Source organism: Scyliorhinus torazame, chromosome 13 (genome assembly GCF_047496885.1).
Source record: "Scyliorhinus torazame isolate Kashiwa2021f chromosome 13, sScyTor2.1, whole genome shotgun sequence".
In the NCBI taxonomy this organism is placed as follows: Eukaryota; Metazoa; Chordata; class Chondrichthyes; order Carcharhiniformes; family Scyliorhinidae; genus Scyliorhinus; species Scyliorhinus torazame.
In genome coordinates this window covers 36375889-36390743 of record NC_092719.1, presented here as the reverse complement: position 1 = coordinate 36390743, position 14855 = coordinate 36375889, and the positions used below count along the sequence as shown (strand labels likewise).

Here is a 14855-nt window from a genome sequence, read left to right as displayed (position 1 = left end):
TTTTTCTCTCATATAAGCCAGGTAAAAAGAATTGAGATATAGATCAGCCATGATCTAATTTAATGATGGAATCGGCTCGAGGAGCTGAATGGCCTACTCATATTCCATAATCTCCTGGCTTTCCGTCACTGTAGGTCAGAGTATTGTACAACAAACACATTAGAAATGTGGAACAGAACCAAACATTTGTGTCAGCTCCTCTCAGGAGTATGTGTAAATAATGCCAAAACGTCAAGACAAAATTTTTAAAACTTTACTTACCTTTTTTTGATACCACACTATAGCATCCGTCACTTTAGACGCCATTTATCCCTCTCAATCATACATTGGGCATTTTAGGCTGAAAGAGAGAAAGAAAGATCAGCACCGGATGCAAGTTGCTTAAGTACTGGTACAAGTGTGCCGGCGCTATGCTTACGTTACACCCAATCTCATTACTAATTTAGTAAGCTGTTTTGCAGTGACTTGTTGCTATAACAACTGAAAGTTGTTATACTAGAACTGTACTGTCTACATATTTTTACACACTGTAGACATTCCTCTCATCTGTTGTCTCTTTCAATTGACTCAGTCCGCATATTATTTGGCACATTTTCAACCTAGTACAGAAAGCATTTTGGCTGACTAAGAGCAAGATGATGTATGCAATTTCCCTTATTGTTTCAGGGCCTGTTCCCCCCCCCCCCCCCCCCCCCCCACCCCACACCAGATTAGTGTTTTTCAAACTTTCCATCAGGGAAATCCCTATAATGACAAACTAATGTTCAAATACATAAAAAAGCTACATACGCAAAATTTGTAAGCACACAGTAACTTGCCAAGTCAACAAATTAAAAAAACAAACTACAGAAAGCTACATTTGCAGGGGTTGGTCTGTACATCCAAGACCCAATGGACCTTCTGTATCCTTTTCCAAACTCCATATAGGTTTTGTGGATTTCAAAACTAAAGTACTTTCCACAACTGAAATTAACATTAAATTAGTAAATGGTGGCTACCCAATAGTCCTCTTTCCAGCCATCGGTTCTACAAATTTATCAATTAAATATACTAACTGACAAAATAAATTAAGTTCATTGCTATAATACATAATAAGTTTATATAGCACATCCTCCTACATGTACAGAAAGATCACATCATAGTATTTCTGTCATGCCTGGTTGTTAATTTTATGCTGGTAAAAGTTTAAAAAGTACCATGGGCGGGATTCTCTGCTCCCGCGCCGTTTGGGAGAATCGCCGGGGTCGCCAAAATTTCCCCCGACGCCGGTCCGACGCCCTCCCGCGATTCTCCCAAGCGGCGAGAACGGCCCCGTCAAGTTCTGCGCTGCACAGGCCGGAGAATCGCCCGAGACACCCAAAATGGCGATTCTCCAGCACCCCTGGTATTCTCAGGCCCGGATGGGCCGAGCAGCCAGGCCAAAACGGCGGGTTCCCCCCGGCGCTGTCCACACCTGGTCGCGGCCGGCGGGAACACGCGGGAACACTGGGGGGGGGGGGCGGCCTGCGGGGGGGGTGGGGGATCCTGCACCCGGGGGGGGGGGGGGGGGGGGGGGGGGGCCTCAAATGGGGTCTGGCCCGCGATCGGTGCCCACCGATCGTCGGGCCGTCCTCTCTGAAGGAGGACTTTCTTTCTTCTGCAGCCCCGCAAGATCCGTCTGACATCTTCTTGCGGGGCGGACTCGGAGAGGACGGCAACCATGCATGCGCGGGTGACGCCGGCCAACCCCCGCATGCGCGGGTGACGCCAGTTATGCGGCGCCGGCCTTTACGTGGCAACAAGGCCTGGCGCGTGTAAATGACGCGGCCCCGCTCCTAGCCCATTATCGGGCCCTGAATCGGTCGGGATAGGGGCCGTTTCGCGCCGTCGTGAACCTCGACGGCATGGGCACTTCAGCGCGGGAGCGGAGAATCGCGCCCCCAGTATAAGTAATAGCATCTTTAATCATAGAATCCACAGTGCAGAAGGGGGCCATTCGGCCCATCGAGTTTGCACCAGCCCTTGGAAAGAGCACCCTACCCAAGCCCACACCTCCACCCTATCCCCATAACCCCACCTAACCTTTTTGGACACTAAGGTCAATTTAGCATGGCCAATCCATCTAACCTCCACATCTTTGGACTTTGGGAGGAAACCAGAGCACCCAATGTAATAAAACGTTCCACAGAAGCGTTAGCAAACATTGATACTGAGGCACATGAAGAGATATTACAGCAGATGATCAGAAGCTGGTCAAAGATAGGTTTTAAAGAGCTGCTACAGAGAGGGAAAAGAAAGACAGAGGGTTGAAAAGGAAATTCCAAAACTTAGGTCATTGGCAGCTGAAGACATGGCTGCAATAAAATGGAGCAATAAAATTAGGAATGCACAAAAGGCAGAATTGGATGAGAGAAGATATTTTGGAAAATTGTAAGACTAGAGGAGGTTACAATGGTGGGGAGAGTGATGCGGTAGAGGATTTTGAAAGCAAAGATGAACTTTTTCCTTAAAAAGGGATGTTGCTGAACCAGGAGCCAATGTAGGTCAACAAACACAGGGTTGATAGGTGAACGGGGCTTGAAGCAAATTAGAATACAGGCAGAAGTTTTATTGCCTCAAGTTTATAGAGGGTGAAAGATGGGAGGACCTTCAGGAGAGTCGGAATGGACAAAAGGTAGAAAAGGCGTGAATGAGGGTTTCAGGAGCAGAAAACCCTAGGCAGGGGTGGAGTCGGGCAATGTTACAAAGCATCCAGAGGGTTAAAGGGATCTGGAAGTCATTCGTTGAAAAGGTTAGTTTAGGTAGATAGCATAATAACATTTTTAAAGTATCTGAATATCCACTTTAAATACCATAATCTACTAGACTATAGACCAAGAGCTTGAAAGTGGGATTAGACTAGTTGGCCACTTGCCAGACAGTGTGGGCATGATGGGCTGAATGATGTCCTTTCATGCTGTAAAGTTCTACGATTCTATGTTTCCCACTTGTACAAACAACTGGGTTTGTTTTTAAAAAAAAGTAGTATTATGCTCAATGCCCAACTTGCTTTCAAATAAAAGCAATGCATCAATATTATTATTATTATTCAGTGAGCCACGTGGAAAGTTACAGTTTACTCAAACGTTATCCGCTGATACGGATTCTTTTAGTCTGTTATTTGCTGTGCAGCCAATAACCTGACAGTAGATCTAGAATTAGCACACAAGGCAAATTGCTTTCACCTTTCTACACAAAAACAAACACGCGTACACTACATTGTTTACGTGATAGAACGTTTTAAACTGCCAATGTTTTGGAAATTGATTTTGAAATGCGGGACTGAATTTTCAGGGCTCTCCGAAGATGGGAACGGAGGCAAGAGTGGAAGGCTGAAAAATATTGGTGCTAGGCAGCAGGTCAATTACCAACCCGTGTTGCGGCAATAATTACTAGATCATTAAGGTCAGGGGAGGGCAGGACAGGATTCCTACTCTCCTCTTAATTGAGGTCAATTAAGCTAGCCAAAATGCTCTTATGAGCATGTTGAAAGATGAAATTGTAATATTTATAGGATTGCACTGGTTTCAGAAGCTATCAGTTTCTAAACACAGTACGAAGTCTTACAACACCAGGTTAAAGTCCAACAGGTTTGTTTCGATGTCACTAGCTTTCGGAGCGCTGCTCCTTCCTCAAGTGAATGAAGAGGTCTGATCCAGAAACACATATATAGACAAATTCAAAGATGCCAAACAATGCTAGGAATGCGAGCATTAGCAGGTGATTAAATCTTTACAGATCCAGAGATGGGGTAATCCCAGGTTAAAGAGGTGTGAATTGTATCAAGCCAGGACAGTTGGTAGGATTTCACAGGCCAGATGGTGGGGGTTGAATGTAATGTGACATGAATCCCAGGTCCCGGTTGAGGCCGCACTCATGTGTGCGGAACTTGGCTATAAGTTTCTGCTCGGCGATTCTGCGTTGTCGCGGGTCCTGAAGGCCGCCTTGGAGAACGCTTACCCGGAGATCAGAGGCTGAATGCCCTTGACTGCTGAAGTGTTCCCCGACTGGAAGGGAAAATTCCTGCCTGGTGATTGTTGCGCGATGTCCGTTCATTCGTTGTCGCAGCGTCTGCATGGTCTCGCCAATGTACCACGCTTCGGGACATCCTTTCCTGCAGCGTATGAGGTAGACAACGTTGGCCGAGTCGCACGAGTATGTACCGCGTACCTGGTGGGTGGTGTTCTCACGTGTATTAGTGGTATCCATGTCAATGATCTGGCACGTCTTGCAGAGATTGCCATGGCAGGGTTGTGTGGTGTCGTGGTCACTGTTCTGAAGACTGGGTAGTTTGCTGCAAACAATGGTTCGTTTGAGGTTGCGCGGTTGTTTGAAGGCAAGACTTCAGGGGATGTCCCGGAGGACTGGAGAATAGCCAATGTTGTTCCTCTGTTTAAGAAGGGTAGCAAGGATAATCCCGGGAACTACAGGCCGGTGAGCCTTACTTCAGTGGTAGGGAAATTACTGGAGAGAATTCTTCGAGACAGGATCTACTCCCATTTGGAAGCAAATGGACGTATTAGTGAGAGGCAGCACGGTTTTGTGAAGGGGAGGTCGTGTCTCACTAACTTGATAGAGTTTTTAGAGGAGGTCACTAAGATGATTGATGCAGGTAGGGCAGTAGATGTTGTCTATATGGACTTCAGTAAGGCCTTTGACAAGGTCCCTCATGGTAGACTAGTACAAAAGGTGAAGTCACACGGGATCAGGGGTGAACTGGCAAGGTGGATACAGAACTGGCTAGGCCATAGAAGGCAGAGGGTAGCAATGGAGGGATGCTTTTCTAATTGGAGGGCTGTGACCAGTGGTGTTCCACAGGGATCAGTGCTGGGACCTTTGCTCTTTGTAGTATATATAAATGATTTGGAGGAAAATGTAACTGGTCTGATTAGTAAGTTTGCAGACGACACAAAGGTTGGTGGAATTGCGGATAGCGATGAGGACTGTCTGAGGATACAGCAGGATTTAGATTGTCTGGAGACTTGGGCGGAGAGATGGCAGATGGAGTTTAATCCGGACAAATGTGAGGTAATGCATTTTGGAAGGGCTAATGCAGGTAGGGAATATACAGTGAATGGTAGAACCCTCAAGAGTATTGAAAGTCAAAGAGATCTAGGAGTACAGGTCCACAGGTCATTGAAAGGGGCAACACAGGTGGAGAAGGTAGTCAAGAAGGCATACGGCATGCTTGCCTTCATTGGCCGGGGCATTGAGTATAAGAATTGGCAAGTCATGTTGCAGCTGTATAGAACCTTAGTTAGGCCACATTTGGAGTATAGTGTTCAATTCTGGTCGCCACACTACCAGAAGGATGTGGAGGCTTTAGAGAGGGTGCAGAAGAGATTTACCAGAATGTTGCCTGGTATGGAGGGCATAAGCTATGAGGAGCGATTGAATAAACTCGGTTTGTTCTCACTGGAACGAAGGAGGTTGAGGGGCGACCTGATAGAGGTATACAAAATTATGAGGGGCATAGACAGAGTGGATAGTCAGAGGCTTTTCCCCAGGGTAGAGGGGTCAATTACTAGGGGCCATAGGTTTAAGGTGAGAGGGGCAAGGTTTAGAGTAGATGTACGAGGCAAGTTTTTTACGCAGAGGGTAGTGGGTGCCTGGAACTCACTACCGGAGGAGGTAGTGGAAGCAGGGACGATAGGGACATTTAAGGGGCATCTTGACAAATATATGAATAGGATGGGGATAGAAGGATACGGACCCAGGAAGTGTAGAAGATTGTAGTTTAGTCGGGCAGTATGGTCGGCACAGGCTTGGAGGGCCGAAGGGCCTGTTCCTGTGCTGTACATTTCTTTGTTCTTTGTTCTTTGTTAGTGGGGGTGTGGGGATGACCTTGGCAAGATGTTCATCGTCATCAATGACGTGTTGAAGGCTGTGAAGAAGATGACGTAGTTTCTCCGCTCCGGGGAAATACTGGACGACGAAGGGTATTCTGTCGGTTGTGTCCCATGTTTGTCTTCTGAGGAGGTCGGTCCGGTTTTTCGCTGTGGCGCGTTGGAACTGTCGATCGATGAGTCGAGTGCCATATCCTGTTCGTACGAGGGCATCTTTCAACGTCTGTAGATGTCTGTTACGCTCCTCCTCGTCTGAGCAGATCCTGTGTATACGGAGCGCTTGTCCATAGGGGATGGCTTCTTTAATGTGTTTAGGGTGGAAGCTGGAGAAGTGGAGCATCATGAGGTTATCCGTGGGTTTGCGGTAAAGCGAAGTGCTGAGGTGACCGTCCTTGATGGAGACGAGTGTGACCAAGAATGCAACTGATTTTGGAGAGTAGTCCATGGTGAGTCTGATGGTTGGATGGAACTTATTAATGTCATCGTGTAGTCGTTTCAGTGATTCTTCGCCGTGGGTCCAAAGGAAAAAAATGTCATCGATGTATCTGGTGTATAACGTCGGTTGAAGGTCCTGTGCGGTGAGTAGGTCCTGTTCAAACTTGTGCATAAAGATGTTGGCGTATTGGGGTGCGAATTTGGTCCCCATGGCTGTTCCGTGCGTCTGGATGAAGAACTTGTTGTCGAAGGTGAAGACGTTGTGATCCAGAATGAAGCGGATGAGTTGCAGAATTGCGTCTGGAGATTGGCAGCTGTCGGTGTTGAGTACTGAGGCTGTTGCAGCAATGCCGTCGTCATGGGGGATGCTGGTGTAGAGTGCCGAGACGTCCATTGTGACGAGGAATGTTCCTGGTTCAACTGGTCCATGGGTGCTGAGTTTCTGTAGGAAGTCCGTCGTGTCGCGACAGAAGCTGGGTGTACCTTGTACGATGGGTTTCAAGATGCCCTCGATGTAGCCAGAGAGGTTCTCACACAGGGTCCCATTGCCTGAAACGATAGGGCGGCCTGGTGTGTTGGCCTTATGTATTTTCGGGAGGCAGTAGAGATCTCCAATGCGGGGAGTACATGGGATGAGAGCACGTAGGGTGCTCTGACGATCTGGGTCCAAGGTCTTGATCAGTCTGTTAAGTTGGCGGATGTGTTCCTTGGTCGGATCTGCGGGTAACTGTCTGTAGTGTTCTTGGTTGTTCAGTTGTCGGTATACTTCTTTGCAGTAGTCCGTTCTGTTCAGTATGACAGTGGCCCCCCCTTTGTCTGCTGGTTTGATGACGATGCTGCGGTTGGTCTTGAGAGCGCGGATGGCATTGCGTTGTGCTTGGGTGACGTTCGGGGCTGTCTTGTGAATGCGACTGATGAATCTGGCATTGACGCGACTCCTGACGGCTTGAGCATACATGTCGAGTCTAAGGCAGCGGCCTTCCGGAGGGGTCCAATTCGACTCTTTCCTCTTCGGTTGCCGCACCGCAGATCTCTCGGTCTGCTGTTCCGGTTCATTGGTAGTCTGCTTGGGTTCGCTGTTGGCCTCTTGGGGTCTGTGGAAGAATTCCCAGAGCCTCATTCGCCTGATGAATTCCTCCGTGTCTGCCGCGAGACTGATGGGGTCCATTTTGGTGGTGGTGCAGAAATTGAGCCCTCTGCTGAGGACTTCGATTTCGTCTGGTTGAAGGGTGTAGTCTGACAAGTTGACAATAGATTTCCCTGTATTGTTTTCTACTGTGACACCGGGGGTGGCTTGGTTGCTGCCGGTGGTGATGCCAAGTTTCTCAAGCTTTCTGTTCTTGGTATGCATATAGGTGGCATAGTATTGTTGTCTCATCTGTTTGGCGGTGTTCCGCAACAGATCTGCTGCATCCTGAGCGCAAGTTGAGAATATGGCCTCTATCTTGGTTTCCAGGTTGCGTCGTCTGCTGTAGAGCTGGCGGACGAGGTGGTTGAGGAGTGTGAGAGAGGTGCGACGGCAGAGTCTCTCAGCAAAGTCTGTGTTGTAGGTCGACTTGAGTGGGTTTGTGATCTGTAGCCCTTTCGGGATCTTGTCTGCTTTCTTGCATCTTTGTAGAAACTTAATGTCAGTGTCTATATGCGCGATCTTCCTGGCGATCCTCTCCACTTTGAGCCGGCAGTTTGCGGTGTTGATGGTAGCCATGATGTGGAGATGCCGGCGTTGGACTGGGGTGAGCACAGTACAAAGTCTTACAACATCAGGTTAAAGTCCAACAGGTTTGTTTTGATGACAGTTTCTAAACAGGCATGGGGAGCAGTCAAGGTTCCCCAAAGCATCATCCCAGCCCTACAGAGGGTCAGCAGGGCAAAGGAGTGTTTGGCATTTGCAACTAAGTGCTCTTAGCACTGCGTAGGTGGCAGGGAGAGTGGGCACTCCGCATTTGGATATTAAAGGGGTCATCAACCCTCTGCATCGTGAAGCCGGAAGAGCAGGGTGCAAGGTTGCTAATCACAATAGGACACCCATCTGCCTAAAATGGAAGCTGCAGCTGGCATTGAGGGAACATCCGTCAGATTTGGGCAGCACGGTAGCATGGTGGTTAGCACAATTGCTTCACAGCTCCAGGGTCCCAAGTTCGATTCCCGGCTTGGGTCACTGTCTGTGCGGAGTCTGCACGTTCTCCCCGTGTGTGCGTGGGTTTCCTCCGGGTGCTCCGGTTTCCTCCCACAGTCCAAAGATGTGCAGGTTAGGTGGATTGGCCATGCTAAATTGCCCTTAGTGTCCAAAATTGCCCTTAGTGTTGGGTGGTGTTATTGGGTTATGGGGATAGGGTGGAGGTGTGGTCTTGGGTCGGGTGCTCTTTCAAAGAGCCGGTGCAGACTCGATGGGCCGAATGGCCTCCTTCTGCACTGTAAATTCTATGAATTCTATGAGATTTTGAGCCCGAGGTGAAGAATGCCAAGCCCACCATAGAAGTGGAACTCTGAGTATCAGTAGAGTATGGAAGAGGGATGAAGGGCAGGAAGGCAATGGAGGCCAGACCCTCAACACAGAATGTACTGCTGAAGCACTGTAGGAGACTACAACTCTCCAGGCAGTTGGTCACTGACATTTGTGCCCACACCGCTGAAGACCGTGCAGCCCTCTTCTCCATGTCCCACCAGTAGCCATCCAAAGTCACGGTGTTCTTGAACTTCTTTACTTCTGGCTCCTTTCAAGGATTAGCTGTGTATCTTAGCAGTATTTTGCAAACTGATACAGACCACTGCATCTTGGTCAATGAAGCCCACTTTGCCAGAGCAGGACAGCATATTCAGTGATGACAGACACAGTCTCAAGGGCTGAACAAATTGGATTTCACCTCCATCACTGGATTCCCCCAGGTGAGGGAAATCATGACTGCACCCATATAGTCATCAATGTACCCAGAAAACAGCCAATGAGATCCATCAACAAGAAGGGTTTCCACTCCCTCTAGTCCAATTGGTCTGCAATCGCAACAAGAGCTTTCATCATGTGCACATGCATTTTCCGGGCAGCTGTCACAACATCTTCATCCACCACCAGTCCAGGCTGCCTCAGATCTTTACTTGCACCTCAAAGTGTGAGGGGTGGATCCTGGATGACAAGAGCCCCAGTCAGAGGCACAGAAGAGATACAACCAATACATTGTTCACTAGGGCCAATATGCAGGCCATCGAGCTTCCAAAAATGTAATTTTAGACCCGATTAGACAGATGGTGCACTCCAATGTGGTGGTCTATTACACGATCCTCCAGCGTGCTGTGGACTTGAAGACAATGAGGTCAAGAGGGTGGCTTATCAGAGGAGGAGTGGTGGTTAGAGGAAAGCGGGGGAACAAGAAGCAGAGGGATATCCTGCTGCATGACAAGGTGCCCCCCCCCCCCCCCCCCCTGCCAACCTCCAGGAAGAGGACCTCCCTTCTCATCTGTCAACCAGTTAAGCATGCTGAATAAAGCTTAAATTAAGAAACCCAGGAAAAGAGTGATGCACTTAGATGTGAATTACTCCTAATCTTAGCAAGGCTACTGAGGGACGGTACTTTACTGCAATTTAAGAAGAGGTAACCAATGTCATTCTCAATCATCCTGTACTGCATTTCGTTTTATATGCATTTTTGACTTTGCACTGATACTGCAGTTATAGTTTAAATGCAACTCAAATACAGCATCAGGCCTCAACCCACCAGGGACTGAAACCCAGAGAAAGTATTTTCTCTTGGTTTTGCTTGAATCCTTGGCGGCCAATTTATGCTCCATGTTTAGCATGTACTCCAGCACTAAAGTTCTGGAGTATGAATGAATGCACTCCAAAAACCAGATAGATTTACTATTGTACCTGATGGAGTATTTACCTTATTACTACTTTTACTTGATTTCTCATCTGGCATAATCACAAATAAATATGGAAATTTCATATGGGCAATCGATGTGCAATGACTATAACCATTGGCATTTGACGCTGGTTTACCTTTTTGTTGAGAGGTTACATTTCCTGGTTTCATTATTTGAGTGAGCTACATAATCACAAACGTCCTAACCCATGTACTCTAATCCACTGAAGAACAAAAATACTAATACATTTTAAAAGTTAACCAAAACAATGCTCAAAAAGACGATCTTCGTTTAAATGGCTCATCCTGCTAACAAGATAAGATGCTGAAGCCACACCAGAATATTGGATACTAAAATTCAGGGGCGTCATTCTCCGACCCCCCGCCGGGTCGGAGAATCGCCGGGGACTGGCGTGAATCCCGCCCCCGCCGGTTGCCGAAGTCTCCGGCACCGGAGATTCGGCGGGGGCGGGAATTGCGCCGCGCCGGTTGGCGGGCCCCCCCGCTCGATTCTCCGGCCCGGAAGGGCCGAAGTCCCGCCGATAAATTGCCTGTCCCGCCGGCGTGGATTAAACCACCTTTTGAACGGCGGGACAAGGCGGCGTGGGCGGGCTCCGGGGTCCCGGGGCGATCTGGCCCCGGGGGGTGCCCCCACGGTGGCCTGGCCTGCGATCGGGGCCCACCGATCCGCGGGTGGGCCTGTGCCGTGGGGGCACTCTTTCCCTTCCGCCTCTGCCACAGTCTCCACCATGGTGGAGGCGGAAGAGACTCCCTCCACTGCGCATGCGTGGGAAACTGTCAGCAGTCGCTCACGCTCCCGCGCATGCGCCGCCCGGGGATGTCATTTCCGCGCCAGCTGGCGGGGCAACAAAGGCCATTTCCGCCAGCTGGCGGGGCGGAAATTCGTCCGGCGCCGGCCTAGCCCCTCAATGTTGGGGCTCGGCCTCCAAAGATGCGGAGCATTCCGCACCTTTGGGGCGGCGCGATGCCCGTCTGATTGGCGCCGTTTCCCTCGCACCATTCACATTTGACCTCCACCTCTGGGAAGAACCTGCTCATTCTTGTCAGGTGTGCTCTGTGCACCATTTTCAGCCGCATGAAGCTTAGCCTTGCTTATGAGGAGGCAAAGTTGGCCCTGCTTCGCTCCAGAGTCCCACCCTATTTCTATCCCTAGCTCTTCCTCCCATTTTTCCCATGTCTCATGAGGGGGCGCATCCTTTCTAAGAGTCGTTTGTTAAGGTCCCCACAATTTCCCTTCCTCAGACTGTCCGCATCCAGTAATTCCTCTAGCATTGTGCTTCTCGGGGTTTGTGGGTGTGCTGTCGTCTCCTTGGGAAGGTTTTTGATCTGCAGGTGTCAGAGTTCATTCCCTTTCGGTAGTTCTAGTCTCTCCGTCAGTTCCTCTAGGGTCGCTAGTCTGTCTTCTGTGTAAAAGTCCCTAACCGCAGGTGTGCCTCCCCCCCCGCCCCCCTCTTAGTTGTCTACCTCTTCAAAGTTGACGTTGAGCATGACTGGTGCAAACCTATCTTTACCGCAGATGGGGGCCATGATGGACATTTTGGTCAGACCAAAACGCTGCCTCATCTGGTTCCAAGTTCTCAGAGTAGCTGCCACCACTGGGCTTGTTGATTGTTTTGGGATTGGAGCGCCTTTTGGACACCGTTACTGTAATGCTTCCACAACCTATCCTGGCAACGTGTTCCAGGCACTCACCACACTGTGTAAAAAATCTGCCTCGCACATCTCCTCTAAACTTTGCCCCACGGACCATGGACCTATGCCTCCTGGTGACTGACCCCTCCACCCTGGGAAAGAGTGCCTGCCCGTCCACTCTATCCATGCCCCTCATAACCTTGTAGACCTCTATCAGGTCACCCCTCAACCTCTGTTGTTCTAATGAAAACAGTCAAGAGTCTATTCAGCCTCTCCACAGAGCGCCATGGCTGCCCAGTGGTGGTACTGCAATGCCAGGTGGTACTGCAATGCCAGGAGGGCCTGCCTGCCCCCCCCCCCCCCCCCAAGTCTCATTGTCGTTGCAGTACTATTGTGGGGAGGGGAACGGGCACACGCGCATACCATAATCATCTTGTCTATTGAATGGAAAAAGACCTTGAGGATGTAGATCGGTATGAATCTTAACAGAGGAGGAACCTGGGCAATATGTTCATCTTGATCGTCTGTACCCTCCCCGCCAGGGAAAGCAGGAGTGCATCCCATTTCAGTAGGTTCTTTTTTTGTACTTCTTTCGCCAGACTGGTCAGGTTCCAATTGTCATAGAATTTAAAGTGCAGAAGGAGGCCATTCGGCCCATCGAGTCTGCACCGGCTCTTGGAAAGAGCACCCTACCCAAGGTCAACACCTCCACTCTGTCCCATAACCCAGTAATCCCACCCAACACTAAGGGCAATTTTGGACACTAAGGGCAATTTAGCATGGCCAATCCACCTAACCTGCACATCTTTGGACTGTGGGAGGAAACCGGAGCACCCGGGAGGAAACCCACGCACACACGGGGAGAATGTACAGACTCCGCACAGACAGTGACCCAAGCCGGAATCGAACCTGGGACCCTGGAGCTGTGAAGCAATTGTGCTATCCACAATGCTACCGTGCAGGGCGATCACCAATTGTGGATCCGTGTCCAGTCGTAGGCAATCTGGATCCCCAGGTAGCAGAATTTGCTTTGGGCTGGTTTAAATGGTAGACCCTCCAGCTCTGCTCTTCTCAAGATCACCGGGAATACCTCGCTTTTGCCCAGGTTATGTTTGTAGCCGAGAAGGCTCCACAAACTCTCCCAGCAGCTTCATGATTTCTTTCATGGTGCTTTGTGGGCCTAAGATGTAGAGGAACAGGTCATCCGCATGGAGCAAGACTCTGTGCTCGCTGCCTCCTCTTCAGATTCCCTTCCAGCTCCCCCCACTTTCAGGGCGATCACCAGCGGCTCGATCGCCAGGGTGAACAAGAACGGGGACAGTGGGCATCCCTGCCTTGAGCCTCTGTGTAGCTGGAAGTATTCAGAGCTGGTGCCGTTGGTCCTTACACTCACCTTGCAGGCGTTCTACAGGAGTTTCACCCATGAGGTGAACCCTATCGCTAGCCCAAACCGCTCCAGTACCTCAATGAGATACTTCCACTTGACTCTTTCGAAGGCCTCTTCTGCATCTAGGGAGCCGATCACCTCCGACGTTCTCTCCCCGGATGGGGACATTATCAGTTAGTTGTCTACCCTTAACAAAGCCTGTCTGGTCTTCTGTGATCATCTCTGTTATGCAGTTCTCCAGCCACTTAGCCAGGACTTTTGCGAGTATCTCGGTCTTAAAGACAGTGACTTGACCTCCGCAGCCTTCTGCGGCAATGTGTTCCACAGATTCATTACACTCTGACTGAAGAAATTCCTCCTCATTTTAGTTTTAAAGGATCGTCCCTTCAGTCTGAGGCTGTGCCCTTGGGTTCGGGTCTCTCCTACTTGTAGAAGCATCCTCTCCACGTCCAGTCTATCGAGGCCTCTCAGTATTCTGTAAGTTTCAATAAGATCCGCCCTAATCCTTCTAAACTCCATCGAGTACAGACCCAGAGTCCTCAACCGCTCCTCATATGACAAGCCCTTCATTCCCAGGATCATTTTTGTGAACCTCCTCTGGACCCCATCCAAGGCCAGCAAATCCTTCCTTAGATACGGAGCCCAAAACTGTCCACAATATTCCAAATGGGATCTGACCTGAGCCTTATACAGCTTCAGCAGTACATCCCTGCTTTGTATTCTAGCCCTATGGAAATGAATGCTAACATTGCATTTGCCTTCCTAACTGCCAACTGAACCTGCGTACTTGAACTAGGACCCCCAGATAATAATAATCTTTATTAGTGTCACAAGTAGGCTTACATGTACACTGCAATTAAGTTACTGCGACAATCCCCTAGTCACCACACAACGGTGCCTGTTCAGGTACCGAGGGAGAATTCAGAATGTCCAATTCACCCAACAAGCACGTCTTTCGGGACTTGTGGGAGGAAACCTGAGCACCCGGAGGAAACCCACGTAGACACAGGGAGAACATGCAGACTCCGCAGTGACCCAAGCCGGGAAGCGAACCCGGGTCCCTGGAGCTGTGACACAACGGTGCTAACTATGATGCTACCTTCGTTCTTCAGATTTCCAAAGCCTTTGCCTATTTAGAAAATAGTCTATGCCTCTATTCTTCCTACCAAAGTGTATAACCTCACACTTTCCCACATTGTATTCAATCTGCCACTTCTTTGTCCACTCTTCCAGCCCATCCAAGTCCTCCTGCAGCCTCCCTGCTTCCTTAACACTACCTGTCCTTTAAAATACCTTTGTATCATCTGCAAACTTAGCAACAATGCCCCAAGTTCCTTCTTCCACATCATTAATGTATATCTTGAATAGTTGTGGTCCCAACACTGACCCCTGCAGAACATCACTAGTCACCAGCTGCCATCCTGAAAAAGACCCCTTTATTCCCACTCTCTGGCTTCTGTCAGCCAGTCAATCCTCTGTCCATGCCAGTGCTAGCCCTAACATCATGGGCTCTGCTTTGGCAGTCTCCTGAATGCCACCTCATCAAAGGCCTTCTGGAAATCCAAATAGATTGCCTCCACTGGTTCCCCTCTAACTTTCCTGTTACCTCCTCAAAGAATTCTAACAGATTTGTCAGGCATGACCTCCCCTTGACGAGAC

The 14855-nt window shown here is 49.4% G+C and overlaps 1 protein-coding gene across 3 annotated transcripts in view; it reads right to left on the bottom strand.

Annotated features, from left to right (window-relative positions):
• LOC140387963 (protein PHTF2-like) overlaps positions 1-14855 on the bottom strand; it is a 172541-nt gene that overhangs the window by 81868 nt on the left and 75818 nt on the right. For all 3 annotated transcript variants that reach the window (XM_072471352.1, XM_072471353.1, XM_072471351.1), the window contains exon 2: positions 262-340. In XM_072471352.1, coding sequence (XP_072327453.1) covers positions 262-306 — 45 coding nt within the window. In that variant the 5' untranslated portion in view covers positions 307-340. The remainder of the gene's footprint in view (positions 1-261; positions 341-14855) is intronic.